Raw genomic sequence first — 12,500 nt, 5'->3', positions numbered from 1 at the left:
CCCGTGTTTCAGTGTAAGTCTCACTTTGATATAAAGTCCTCGTCTCCGTGTTTCAGTGTGAGTCTCACTTTGATATAAAGTCCACGTCCCCGTGTTTCAGTGTGAGTCTCACTTTGATATAAAGTCCTCGTCCCCGTGTTTCAGTGTGAGTCTCACTTTGATATAAAGTCCACGTCCCCGTGTTTCAGTGTAAGTCTCACTTTGATATAAAGTCCACGTCCCCGTGTTTCTTCCTTGTTGACTCAGCTTCTCTGGTTTGGTTGTAAACAGGAAGTTGTGATTGACAGGTGTTGTCTTTCAGGTCGTGGACGTCATTAATGAGAACGAGGCTCAGTTCCTGTCGTCTCTGCAGCAGGGCACCAGGCTGATCCTCCGAACACTCAACAGAATGGACTACAAACATGGAGTCTTCCCTGGTCAGTTCTCCAATCAGCTGCAGCTGCACACCGACACTGTGAATTCAACCTGCACATTATTTTACCATTCATTAACGTATGTCCATCGTGTGTGTGTGTGTGTGTGTGTGTTTATCGTGTGTGTGTGTGTGTGTGTGTGTGTGTGTGTGTGTGTGTGTGTGTGTGTGTGTTTATCATGTGTGTGTGTGTGTGTGTGTGTTTGTGTGTGTGTGTGTGTGTGTGTGTGTGTGTGTGTGTGTGTGTGTGTGTCAGCCTCGGTGGCCTGGTCTCTGCACAGGGACCTGGGTTTTCCTCTGGACCTGGTGGACCTGATGCTGGAGGAGAGAGGGGTCCAGGTGGAGCGTCAGGAGCTGGACCGTCTGATGGAGGAGAACCAGAAGGTGAGGACTGTCTGCAGGTGGACTACAGCTCCCATCATGCCCCTGGCTCCTCCTCAATGACGGTGTCATCACGTCTCTGTCCCCCTCAGGTGAAGTCCGGTCAGCAGGCAGCTGATCAGGCTCAGGTGATGTTGGACGTCCTCAGCCTGGCCGAGCTGCAGCGCCGGCGTGTTCCTCACACGGACGACCGCCTGAAACACGAGTACCGCCTGCAGAACAACCGATACGGTACACACGCATCCTCACACCTTCTTTTACAAACCTGTAGAGGGCGCTCTGCTTGTGTCCACCTGCCTGACCTTTCAGTCCAGTGGGAGGAGCCTCCTGTCAGACAGCTCATGCTTCTGGCTTCTCTCTCAGTTTTCCCAGCATGCCGTGCAACTGTCCTGGCCCTGTATGACGGACAGAATCTGGTGTCAGAGGTCACTGAAGGTCAGTGCTGCGGGGTCGTCCTTGACCAAACCTGCTTCTACTCCGAGCAGGGGGGGCAGTCACATGACCTGGGCTACTTCACACGGGACGGACTGCAGGTCAGCTGACACGCCTGGCAGGAAGTCAACCTGTGGCGTGTCCAGGTGAGGTCTGACTCCAGCTGTGCTTCCTGTCTCTCAGGACGTCCTGTACCCTGTGGAGGCGGTGGTCCAGGCAGGAGGCTACGTGGTCCATCAGGTGACTGCAGCTGACAGCCTGAAGCCTGGAGACCAGGTGCAGCTTCACCTGGACCAGGTAAAGAGGTTTTCCTTCTAAAACGTGCTAACCATGAAAGACTCTGTGGTCCAGGTCCAGAGCCCTGAGGAGCCCCTGTCAGGTCACTCTGCGGTGAAAGCATGCACAGCTGGTCCTGAGGGGGGCAGTAGAGGACAGCTGAAATGGGCGGGGCCAGGGCCGCCTGTGATTGGCTGCTGTGTTTTAATGAGAGAAAGGTGTGTGTCTCAGGTGCACAGGGTCTCCTGTATGGTCAAACACACGGCCACTCACATCCTGAACTTCGCTCTCAGAGAAGTGGTCGGTGCGTCCGTCCAGCAGAGAGGATCTCACGTGTCAGCTGACCGCCTCCGCTTCGACTTCAGCGTCAAGGTTTGATGACATCTCACCAGACTTACAGGAAGTGAGGTCACGTCATGGAAGTGCGTCTCAGAGTCTGCTGTCTGTGATTGGTCCTCAGGGTTCACTGAGCGTCGAGCAGCTGCAGCAGGTAGAGAGGTGTGTCAGTGACATCATCTCAGCCAATCAGGTCGTCCACAGCCAGGAGCTTCCTCTACAGACCGCCAGGAGGATCAATGGACTGAGGACAGTGGACGAGGTGAGACACACCTGTCTCTCTACCTGACTGTCTCTACCTGTCTGTGTACAGGTGAGCTGACTGTCTCTACCTGTCTGTGTACAGGTGAGCTGACTGTCTGTGTACAGGTGAGCTGACTGTCTCTACCTGTCTGTGTACAGGTGAGCTGACTGTCTGTGTACAGGTGAGCTGACTGTCTCTACCTGTCTGTGTACAGGTGAGCTGACTGTCTGTGTACAGGTGAGCTGACTGACTCTACCTGTCTGTGTACAGGTGAGCTGACTGACTCTACCTGTCTGTGTACAGGTGAACTGACTGTCTCTACCTGTCTGTGTACAGGTGAGCTGACTGTCTGTGTACAGGTGAGCTGACTGTCTCTACCTGTCTGTGTACAGGTGAGCTGACTGTCTGTGTACAGGTGAGCTGACTGACTCTACCTGTCTGTGTACAGGTGAGCTGACTGACTCTACCTGTCTGTGTACAGGTGAACTGACTGTCTCTACCTGTCTGTGTACAGGTGAGCTGACTGACTCTACCTGTCTGTGTACAGGTGAGCTGACTGTCTCTACCTGTCTGTGTACAGGTGAGCTGACTGACTCTACCTGTCTGTGTACAGGTGAACTGACTGTCTCTACCTGTCTGTGTACAGGTGAGCTGACTGACTCTACCTGTCTGTGTACAGGTGAGCTGACTGACTCTACCTGTCTGTGTACAGGTGAGCTGACTGACTCTACCTGTCTGTGTACAGGTGTATCCGGACCCTGTGCGGGTGGTGTCTGTGGGGTTACCTGTCTCTGAGCTGTTGGACGATCAGACAGACAGACAGACGTCTGTGGAGCTCTGCTGTGGGACGTGAGTTTACCTGGTCACTGTTTCACCTGTCAACTGTGTATGATGCAGGGTAACAGGTGTGTGTGTGTGTGTGTGTGTGTGTGTGTGTGTGTTCAGACACCTGCTACAGACCAGGGACATCGAGGACCTGCTGATCGTCTCTGAGAGACAGATGGTTAAAGGAATCAGCCGGATCATCGCCGTGACGGGACGGGAAGCAGCGAGGGTCAGTTACACACATCACAGAACACACACACACACACACACACACACACACACACACATTTGTGTCACACACTCCGACTGCACAAAGTCTTGTGTGTTCAGTTCATCATCGCCTGTTAGCCTAGCTTAGCACAAAGACTGAAAGTGGATGGAAAGCGTTAGCTTGAAAACTATTCGTCAATGATGTGATGTTCATGTTGTCTCTGATTGGTTCGTACCTTCAGGCCCGAGAGGCGGGGCAGGTTTTGTCTCAGGATGTTGACTCTCTGTCAGCCAGACTATCGGACTCTGCCCCCTCCAGCATTGACTCCGCCCACCGTCTCGCCAAGGAGGTTGGCGTCCTCTCTGATGTAGGTACAGTACCCATGGTGCAATGTGATAACCATTTAATATGTGCCTTTTCTGTTTAACCCTGATCTTTGTCTGACAGGCTGTAGTTTACCTTTAACCCTGATCTTTGTCTGACAGGCTGTAGTTTACCTGTAACCCTGATCTTTGTCTGACAGGCTGTAGTTTACCTGTAACCCTGATCTTTGTCTGACAGGCTGTAGATAACACCTGTAACCCTGATCTTTGTCTGACAGGCTGTAGATAACACCTGTAACCCTGATCTTTGTCTGACAGGCTGTAGATAACACCTGTAACCCTGATCTTTGTCTGACAGGCTGTAGATAACACCTGTAACCCTGATCTATGTCTGACAGGCTGTAGATAACACCTGTAACCCTGATCTATGTCTGACAGGCTGTAGATAACACCTGTAACCCTGATCTTTGTCTGACAGGCTGTAGATAACACCTGTAACCCTGATCTTTGTCTGACAGGCTGTAGATAACACCTGTAACCCTGATCTTTGTCTGACAGGCTGTAGATAACACCTGTAACCCTGATCTTTGTCTGACAGGCTGTAGATAACACCTGTAACCCTGATCTATGTCTGACAGGCTGTAGTTTACCTTTAACCCTGATCTTTGTCTGACAGGCTGTAGATAACACCTGTAACCCTGATCTATGTCTGACAGGCTGTAGTTTACCTTTAACCCTGATCTTTGTCTGACAGGCTGTAGATAACACCTTTAACCCTGATCTATGTCTGACAGGCTGTAGATAACACCTGTAACCCTGATCTTTGTCTGACAGGCTGTAGTTTACCTTTAACCCTGATCTTTGTCTGACAGGCTGTAGATAACACCTGTAACCCTGATCTTTGTCTGACAGGCTGTAGTTTACCTTTAACCCTGATCTTTGTCTGACAGGCTGTAGATAACACCTGTAACCCTGATCTTTGTCTGAGAGGCTGTAGATAACACCTGTAACCCTGATCTTTGTCTGACAGGCTGTAGATAACACCTGTAACCCTGATCTTTGTCTGACAGGCTGTAGATAACACCTGTAACCCTGATCTTTGTCTGACAGGCTGTAGTTTACCTTTAACCCTGATCTTTGTCTGACAGGCTGTAGTTTACCTGTAACCCTGATCTTTGTCTGACAGGCTGTAGATAACACTCCCATTCCTCAGTGGCAGCGCAGAGAGCTGCAGAGTCGGCTCAGAGCGCTGCAGAGGACGAGTAACACGGTTATCAGGAAACTGGAGAGCAGAGAGGTAGGCACTACACAATAAAGAGTATTCATGAGCACCAGTGTAAGGTGTGTACAGATGTGTGTGTGCTTGTCATCCATGTTTTTTAATAACTGATCTTTTTACCCATCATGCTTTGCTCAGGCTGTGGGTAAAGCTCAGGCTCTGCTGGAGAAGAATGGTAGGAAGGAGCTGCTGGTGGACTCTGTGGAGACGAACTCTCTGTCGGTAAGAACAGACCTCCCCCCCTCCCTCCACAGCTAACAGAGGGAGAGCCTCCATTTCCCATAATGCACCTGCACAGAGCCACCCTGCTCTGTAAACAGCCGTGAATTTTAAATGAACACTTTGCAGTCTGTTCTCTGATGATGTCACTGTGACATCATCACAGACCTCCCTCTCCTGTTCTCCACCACTTCCTGTCAGGTGTTGATGAAGACGGTGAACCAGCTGAGCGCCGAGGGTCCTCGTAGTCGTGTGATGCTGCTCGCTCACCAGAGGCATTCTGGGAAGGTCCTGTGCGCCTGCCAGGTTCCAAAGGTAACAATCAAGTACCTGTCAGTGACATCACAGGGGGCGGAGCCTTGTTTGAAGGCTCTTATTGAGTGTCTTCTTTCTCCTCAGAACTCGTCCTCCCTCCCGGCTTCTGATTGGGCGGTGGCGGTGTGTAATCACCTCGGGGGCAGCGCCGGGGGCTCTGCACTGGTTGCCAAGGGAACAGGAAGCAGCGATGACATCACTGAGGCTCTGAAGTGGGCAGAGGAATACGCTCGCCAGAAAACAAAGCGATGATGTCATGAAGAAGAAAATGACATCACAGTGACATCACAGCTGCAGCCTGCTGAAGAAAATAAGCAATCTTCACCATGAGGCGTGGGGGCGGGACATATGAGAACACTGGAGTGTGAACCAATGAGATGCTGGTTAGGGATAGAGGTGTGGCCAAAGATGGGCGGGGATCCATGTTGCTGCTGGCGGCCAATCAGAAGAGCTACTACAAACCGATACGTTATACGTTGTCGGTTCGGCTCTGAGGTCATGTGTGCATAACGAGTGTGTGTGTTTGTGGAGGGCAGGAACATGTATAAATCCAGAACTTTCAGGAAGTTGTGCAGATTTAAAAACATCCCACAGACTGAGATGAACCTGCTCTTCCCTGTAGCTGGACTTTCTTAAAGATACAGGTGACTTTAAGCCCCGCCCACAGCTCTCTCTGTCATTGGAGGAGAGAGTGGGAGTATGATGTAAAAATAAATGATTCCTCATATTGATTGGTTTATGTCTTTATTATAAGTCTTTAAGGATGAACACATTATTCTTACAGGTGACGTCAGCAAACAAGCTTTTAAACTTTTGGACTCCCTGATCATTATAAGGCACACACACACACACACACACGCCACACTGCCGTCTCCAAACCAATCACATCTGTGCTGAAGACAGTCTGCAGGAGCCCGATCACAGCATGGACACGTTCAGCCACTGAGGAACCACAAAGAACAGTTTCATGTTTACGCTCGACGGAGCAGATAAACGGCTAATCGTTTAACAAGAGAACTACAAGGTCACAGGAAGAACTACAAGGTCACAGGAAGAACTACAAGGTCACAGGAAGAACTACAAGGTCACAGAACTACAAGATCACAGGAAGAACTACAAGATCACAGAACTACAAGATCACAGAAAGAACTACAAGATCACAGAGAACTACAAGATCACAGAAAGAACTACAAGATCACAGAGAACTACAAGATCACAGAAAGAACTACAAGATCACAGAGAACTACAAGATCACAGAAAGAACTACAAGATCACAGAAAGAACTACAAGATCACAGAGAACTACAAGATCACAGAAAGAACTACAAGATCACAGAAAGAACTACAAGATCACAGGAAGAACTACAAGATCACAGGAAGAACTACAAGGTCACAGGAAGAACTACAAGGTCACAGGAAGAACTACAAGATCACAGGAAGAACTACAAGGTCACAGGAAGAACTACAAGATCACAGAGAACTACAAGGTCACAGGAAGAACTACAAGGTCACAGGAAAAACTACAAGGTCACAGGAAGAACTACAAGGTCATCTCTAATCTTTGGGCTTCTTCATAAAGAAATGGCTGACGTTGTGATCAAACAAAAAGCTGACCGATCAACAAAATGTGTTTTTGTTTTTTTACCTCGAGAATGCTTAACTCGATGCTTCCTGAGCTATCTTTGTCCAGAGATTCAAACGTGTCTGTGGACGGGAAACAGTTTAATCATCATCACCATTATCATCATCATCATCATCATCATCACCATGAGGACTATGTGGACTCACTGAACATGGTCTCCAGACGAAACAAACAGCTGACGAAGTTGTCAAAGTCGATGGTGAGATCAGGTTCACTGTAACGAGCAACCAGGACCTGATGGAGGGGGTTATTCAGACTGAACCCTGAAACACACACACACACATGAACACACAGGCTAGGCTGCCTCTGAACTCTGACCTGTGGAACAGGAAGTAGTGTTTTTCTTTACCTGCTTCCTCTAAAGCTATCCTCATCTCTGTGGAGCTCATGGTCCCCGAATTATCCACATCCTTCTCCCGGTAGATCGTCTGACACACACACACACACACACACACACACACACACACACACACACACACACACACACACACACACACACACACACACACACACACACACACACACACACACACACACACACACACACACACACACACACACACACACACACACACACACACACACACACACACACACACACACACACACACACACACACACACACACACACACACACACACACACACACACACACACACACACACACACACACACACACACACACACACACACACACACACACACACACACACACACACACACACACACACACACACACACACACACACACACACACACACACACACACACACACACACACACACACACACACACACACACACACACACACACACACACACACACACACACACACACACACACACACACACACACACACACACACACACACACACACACACACACACACACACACACACACACACACACACACACACACACACACACACACACACACACACACACACACACACACACACACACACACACACACACACACACACACACACACACACACACACACACACACACACACACACACACACACACACACACACACACACACACACACACACACACACACACACACACACACACACACACACACACACACACACACACACACACACACACACACACACACACACACACACACACACACACACACACACACACACACACACACACACACACACACACACACACACACACACACACACACACACACACACACACACACACACACACACACACACACACACACACACACACACACACACACACACACACACACACACACACACACACACACACACACACACACACACACACACACACACACACACACACACAGGATTAGCACGAGTATCGGCTGGACTTAGACTCCTTGTTTGGTTCTGGTTCAGGTTCTGATCCTGACTCACCAGGAACTTCTCGATCTTGGTCCACAGCACTTTGAACTCCAGCAGTCCCAGTTTACCAGAGCCGTCTTTCTGCAGGTTCAGGTTCAGGATCTGATCTGTGACATCATCAGATTTATCTGGACCCAGTACACCCAGTCCTTCTCACCATCTAACCCCTGACCTCTAACCCCCCTGACCTCTAACCTCCCTGACCTCGCCCCCTGAGCTCTAACCTTCCTGACCTCTAACCTCCCTGACCTCTAACCTTCCTGACCTCTAAGCCCCTGACCTCTAACTTTCCTGACCTCTAAGCCCCCTGAGCTCTAACCTTCCTGACCTCTAACCTCCCTGACCTCTAACCTTCCTGACCTCTAACCTCCCTGACCTCTAACCTTCCTGACCTCTAACCTCCCTGACCTCTAACCTTCCTGACCTCTAACCTCCCTGACCTCTAACCTTCCTGACCTCTAAGCCCCTGACCTCTAACCTTCCTGACCTCTAAGCCCCCTGACCTCTAACCTTCCTGACCTCTAAGCCCCCTGAGCTCTCAGGTGTTATTTTCTGAGGAAGGATACATCCAGCAGGTTAACCATGTTGCGACATGTTGTGAGGCTGAAGCCGCTCGTCTTGATGTCAGAACCTGTCAGAGACAAAGACTGAGTACCTGAGACCAGCTGACCTGAGACCAGCTGACCTGAGACCAGCAGACCTCAGACCTGAGACCTGAGACCTGAGACCAGCTGACCTGAGACCAGCTGACCTGAGACCAGCAGACCTGAGACCAGCTGACCTGAGACCAACAGACCTCAGACCAGCAGACCTGAGACCAGCAGACCTGAGACCAGCTGACCTGAGACCAGCAGACCTGAGACCTGAGACCAGCAGACCTGAGACAGTAATGTTCATCCTAAATGAAGGTCTTGTGAGTCTTACGTTTGGTCACCACTTTGTTGAGGATCTTCTTCAGCTCGAAGGCCGAGATCTCACAGTCCTGCAGCACAGACACAGAACTATCACATCACAAACTATACGGGAAGGGGGCGTGGCCTATGTCACATCAACAGCATCAATTAAATGTATCTTTAGGACCAGAGTTGCCCCCTACTGGACAAGTCTAGGACAGTGGTCCTCATGTGGTCCCTACTGTTCTGGGCCCCGACCCACCGGTCTATGATGATATTGACTCCACTCACCCCTCCTGCCAGCTGACTGAACAGTCCTCTGAATCGGTCGTCCACGTCGTCCTCATCGATCTCAATCTGAAACAGGAAGTGGACCCCCCCCCCACATGTTAACAGAGAGGTGTGACGATGATGTCACAACACAGAGGATCGACCTATGTGAGGCTAACATGACGCAGGGCGTGCGTCCGCTAACGCCCGCCACCTCAGCTCCAGGGCGCTTCTAAGCAGCGCTTACTGTTGCTAGGTTACAAAACTCTGCCAGCCGTAGTGACCCCGTCATACAGGAAGTGACGATTCTTTTGACCAATCAACAGACAGCAGTGTGTCTAGCTCCGCCCTTAAGGTCAGAGGAAACACCAATAAACGCGTAGTGAACCGGACCGCTCGTAAACGGGTCTAATGAAATGAAGACGTCTCAGATCGGTGTCAGGTCACCTCACCTTCTCCACTCGAGACTCGATGGGGTCGTCCAGCTCTCTGCACACACAAACACATGAACACGTTTCACACGGGGCACCACATTAAAGCAGCCGCTCTCGGGACGCTTGGCGTGGACTTACTGGAACTCGGCCTGTTTCTCAGAGAACACCCGGACGCAGAAGTCTCCGTTGAGGTGCGGCTCGAAGGTGGACGGGACGATCAGGTACTCTCCAGGAGGCAGGACGAAGCGGCTGCAGACTTCACGAAGGTTAATGAAGGTCTCAGAGCGAGCGCTGGAGGCGTGTCTCAGGAAGAAGTTCCTGTTCAGGTGGACATTCCTCTGACCACAGAACTGACAGAGAGACGGACGCAGAGAGACGGACGGATGGACAGACGACATTAGAAGGATCTTTGACACCCTGAGGGTCAAACTCTGCGCTGCAGGTCGTCCTGTCGTCCTCTTACCTCATCAGGAATCTGAAACACAAGAAGAAGAACATTCAGATCATTCTACAGACCAATTATGTTCACTCACTTTTAAACGCCTTCTCCATAGACGTCCTGTCGCTGAGCGGATTATGTCCTCAAGCTCCTACATTCCACCTTTTTTCATGTTGTGTTTTTTATAGATTTGTAAATGTGTCTTCAATGTTGTAGTTCGGCTTTATTGCCTTTGTTGATTGTTAGCACCGGGACACCTGACATTCTGTTTGTGTAAAGGGAATAAACCTATGGGACGTTTGTTCGTCCTGATCATTCACAGCTGATCTAAAAGCACTTGAGCTCAAAGTCTCATGTACCGCAGAACCGGTCACACAGTCCAGAACCGGTCCAACAGTCCAGACCAGGGCTAACAGTGACCTCAAGAATTTGTCTGCAGGGTGTAAATGTCATCAGCTGGTAAAACTTATGCTTCACTCCGACCAAACAAGAGTCCTCAAATGTTTGCTTCTCACCTCGTAGATGGCGAATCCCATAGTGTGCATGTCCTCGCCCATCTTCCTCATGCGTCTGCGGTTCTTCTGGATCAGACCGACCACGAAGCTGCAGCCGGACTCTCCGTCATCAGGGTCGTCGTCCTCCTCGTCCAGCTTGATCACAAACTGAGGGTTGGTCCAGAACGAGTCTGACGTGAGGAAACACAAGGTCACACGTTACCTGAGACACAGGAAGGCGTGCCCTGCTCTGTGTCTCACAGGAGTACTTACTGGGGAAGTTCCTGCAGCCCCCAGCGGTGGACCCTCTTCTCCAGGTGCCGTCGAACTTGGACAGAGACCACTTAGCGACCGAGTCGTCGCTCAGGGCGTCGGGCGTCAGGTTACAGATCTCCAGCCGGGAGTAATGACGCAGGAAGTCAGAGAAGGACATCCTGCGAGACAAAGCAGAGGGTTAAGGTCACGCACCGGAGGATGAAGATCAGGGAGGGTGGCGATGAAGTTTTACCAGAACTCTCCGTCCTCGGAGCGGTGACTCAGACGCTCCCGGTCCTCATCGCTGACATAACGCCACTCCGACGAGCTGTGGGAGGACGAACATCAACATCACGCTGGAGAACCTTTTCTGTCCACACAAACTAACACACATGACCATGACCCCCCACCGCCGTCCATGTGACCACGCCCTAATCAACTCCTGACTCCTGGTGTGACCTCCTGTGATAAACTCTGAGGATACTCTGGTGTCTTCAGTGTTAACTGAAGACTTTTCAGCCTTTAAAGAATATTTATTGAAATTAGAAAAAAATTGAGAAATATTTTCATGCAAATTAAAAACTTTTGTATTTGAAACTTTTGGTTGCACGTTGAAGTCACAGTGTTTTATTCACACTGCACGCAGCGACCAGCAGGTGGCAGCATTCATCCTGTCTGATGAAGCAGTCACAGGATCAACGCTGACTGACTCCACCCGGCTGAGGCCCACCGCAGGGAGGGGCCGGCTGATGAAACAAACTGTCAGGAGCTGCAGGTGTGAACTCGACACCTTCTCAGGTAACTCAGTGTCATGTTACGACGGGAGTCACCAGCTTGTCCCTGGAGCTGTCAGTACTTCATACACTGTGTTCATGCACTTCTCCTTACAGTACCAGACAGATGATCACCCACATGTTCACCTGTGTTCACCTGAGCTGTCGGGTTACCTACTTATCACTCCACGCTCCAGTCCACTCCACCTGACCCCAAGGGTTCCTGATCCGGATCAGCTTCTCCATGCTTCCACGATACTCTACCTGCAGCCAAACACAGAGAATAATTATGATTGGATGAACAGCATCCCTGTCACTTGCAGAAGTCCCGCCCCCTCTCTGAATATGTACTACTCCACTTAAAAAACAACAAGCAGGAAGAATGTTGAGCTCCATTAAGCAACACACTGACATACTAACATATTTCGAGCATATTTGGAGGCGTGTCCTCTTACCTGAGCTGCTCCTGTCACAGAGTAGGCGTGGCCTTTCACTAGCTTCTGATGAGTGACTGCCTCTGAGTCAGCTGAGCTCGTAATCTAAAACAAAAATCACATGTTGGTAGAATGTTTGTGTTGTCCTTCCATGCAGCCAGAACAAAAACACAATTTATCTCAATTACACTCGAATGTATGATGTGATGAAAACACAGATTGT

General features: G+C 50.1%; 2 protein-coding genes across 2 annotated transcripts in view; one reads left to right on the top strand and one right to left on the bottom strand.

Annotated features, from left to right (window-relative positions):
• Nucleotides 1-5,984, top strand: part of aars2 (alanyl-tRNA synthetase 2, mitochondrial (putative)) — a 10,251-nt gene extending 4,267 nt beyond the window's left edge. The window contains exons 9-22 of the mRNA XM_079338249.1: nt 302-416; nt 669-796; nt 886-1,024; nt 1,157-1,326; nt 1,409-1,522; nt 1,733-1,873; nt 1,962-2,099; nt 2,827-2,930; nt 3,027-3,135; nt 3,359-3,484; nt 4,627-4,737; nt 4,858-4,941; nt 5,140-5,253; nt 5,338-5,984. Coding sequence (XP_079194375.1) covers nt 302-416; nt 669-796; nt 886-1,024; nt 1,157-1,326; nt 1,409-1,522; nt 1,733-1,873; nt 1,962-2,099; nt 2,827-2,930; nt 3,027-3,135; nt 3,359-3,484; nt 4,627-4,737; nt 4,858-4,941; nt 5,140-5,253; nt 5,338-5,505 — 1,761 coding nt within the window. The 3' untranslated portion in view covers nt 5,506-5,984. The remainder of the gene's footprint in view (nt 1-301; nt 417-668; nt 797-885; nt 1,025-1,156; nt 1,327-1,408; nt 1,523-1,732; nt 1,874-1,961; nt 2,100-2,826; nt 2,931-3,026; nt 3,136-3,358; nt 3,485-4,626; nt 4,738-4,857; nt 4,942-5,139; nt 5,254-5,337) is intronic.
• LOC306820422 (calpain-2 catalytic subunit-like) overlaps nt 5,981-12,500 on the bottom strand; it is an 11,606-nt gene continuing 5,086 nt past the window's right edge. Inside the window, exons 6-21 of the mRNA XM_079338250.1 lie at nt 12,299-12,382; nt 12,022-12,107; nt 11,324-11,398; nt 11,089-11,249; nt 10,837-11,006; nt 10,346-10,357; nt 10,021-10,232; nt 9,901-9,937; nt 9,470-9,535; nt 9,210-9,267; nt 8,852-8,916; nt 8,298-8,366; nt 7,244-7,322; nt 7,041-7,157; nt 6,898-6,956; nt 5,981-6,195 (exon numbers count right to left, since the gene is read on the bottom strand). Of these exons, the coding sequence (XP_079194376.1) occupies nt 6,172-6,195; nt 6,898-6,956; nt 7,041-7,157; nt 7,244-7,322; nt 8,298-8,366; nt 8,852-8,916; nt 9,210-9,267; nt 9,470-9,535; nt 9,901-9,937; nt 10,021-10,232; nt 10,346-10,357; nt 10,837-11,006; nt 11,089-11,249; nt 11,324-11,398; nt 12,022-12,107; nt 12,299-12,382 (1,374 nt within the window). The 3' untranslated portion in view covers nt 5,981-6,171. The remainder of the gene's footprint in view (nt 6,196-6,897; nt 6,957-7,040; nt 7,158-7,243; nt 7,323-8,297; nt 8,367-8,851; nt 8,917-9,209; nt 9,268-9,469; nt 9,536-9,900; nt 9,938-10,020; nt 10,233-10,345; nt 10,358-10,836; nt 11,007-11,088; nt 11,250-11,323; nt 11,399-12,021; nt 12,108-12,298; nt 12,383-12,500) is intronic.

Source organism: Symphodus melops (assembly GCF_947650265.1).
Source record: "Symphodus melops genome assembly, chromosome: 2".
NCBI lineage: Eukaryota > Metazoa > Chordata > Actinopteri > Labriformes > Labridae > Symphodus > Symphodus melops.
The sequence above is the reverse complement of the archived record's forward strand: the minus strand, read 5'-3'. Positions and strand labels throughout refer to the sequence as shown.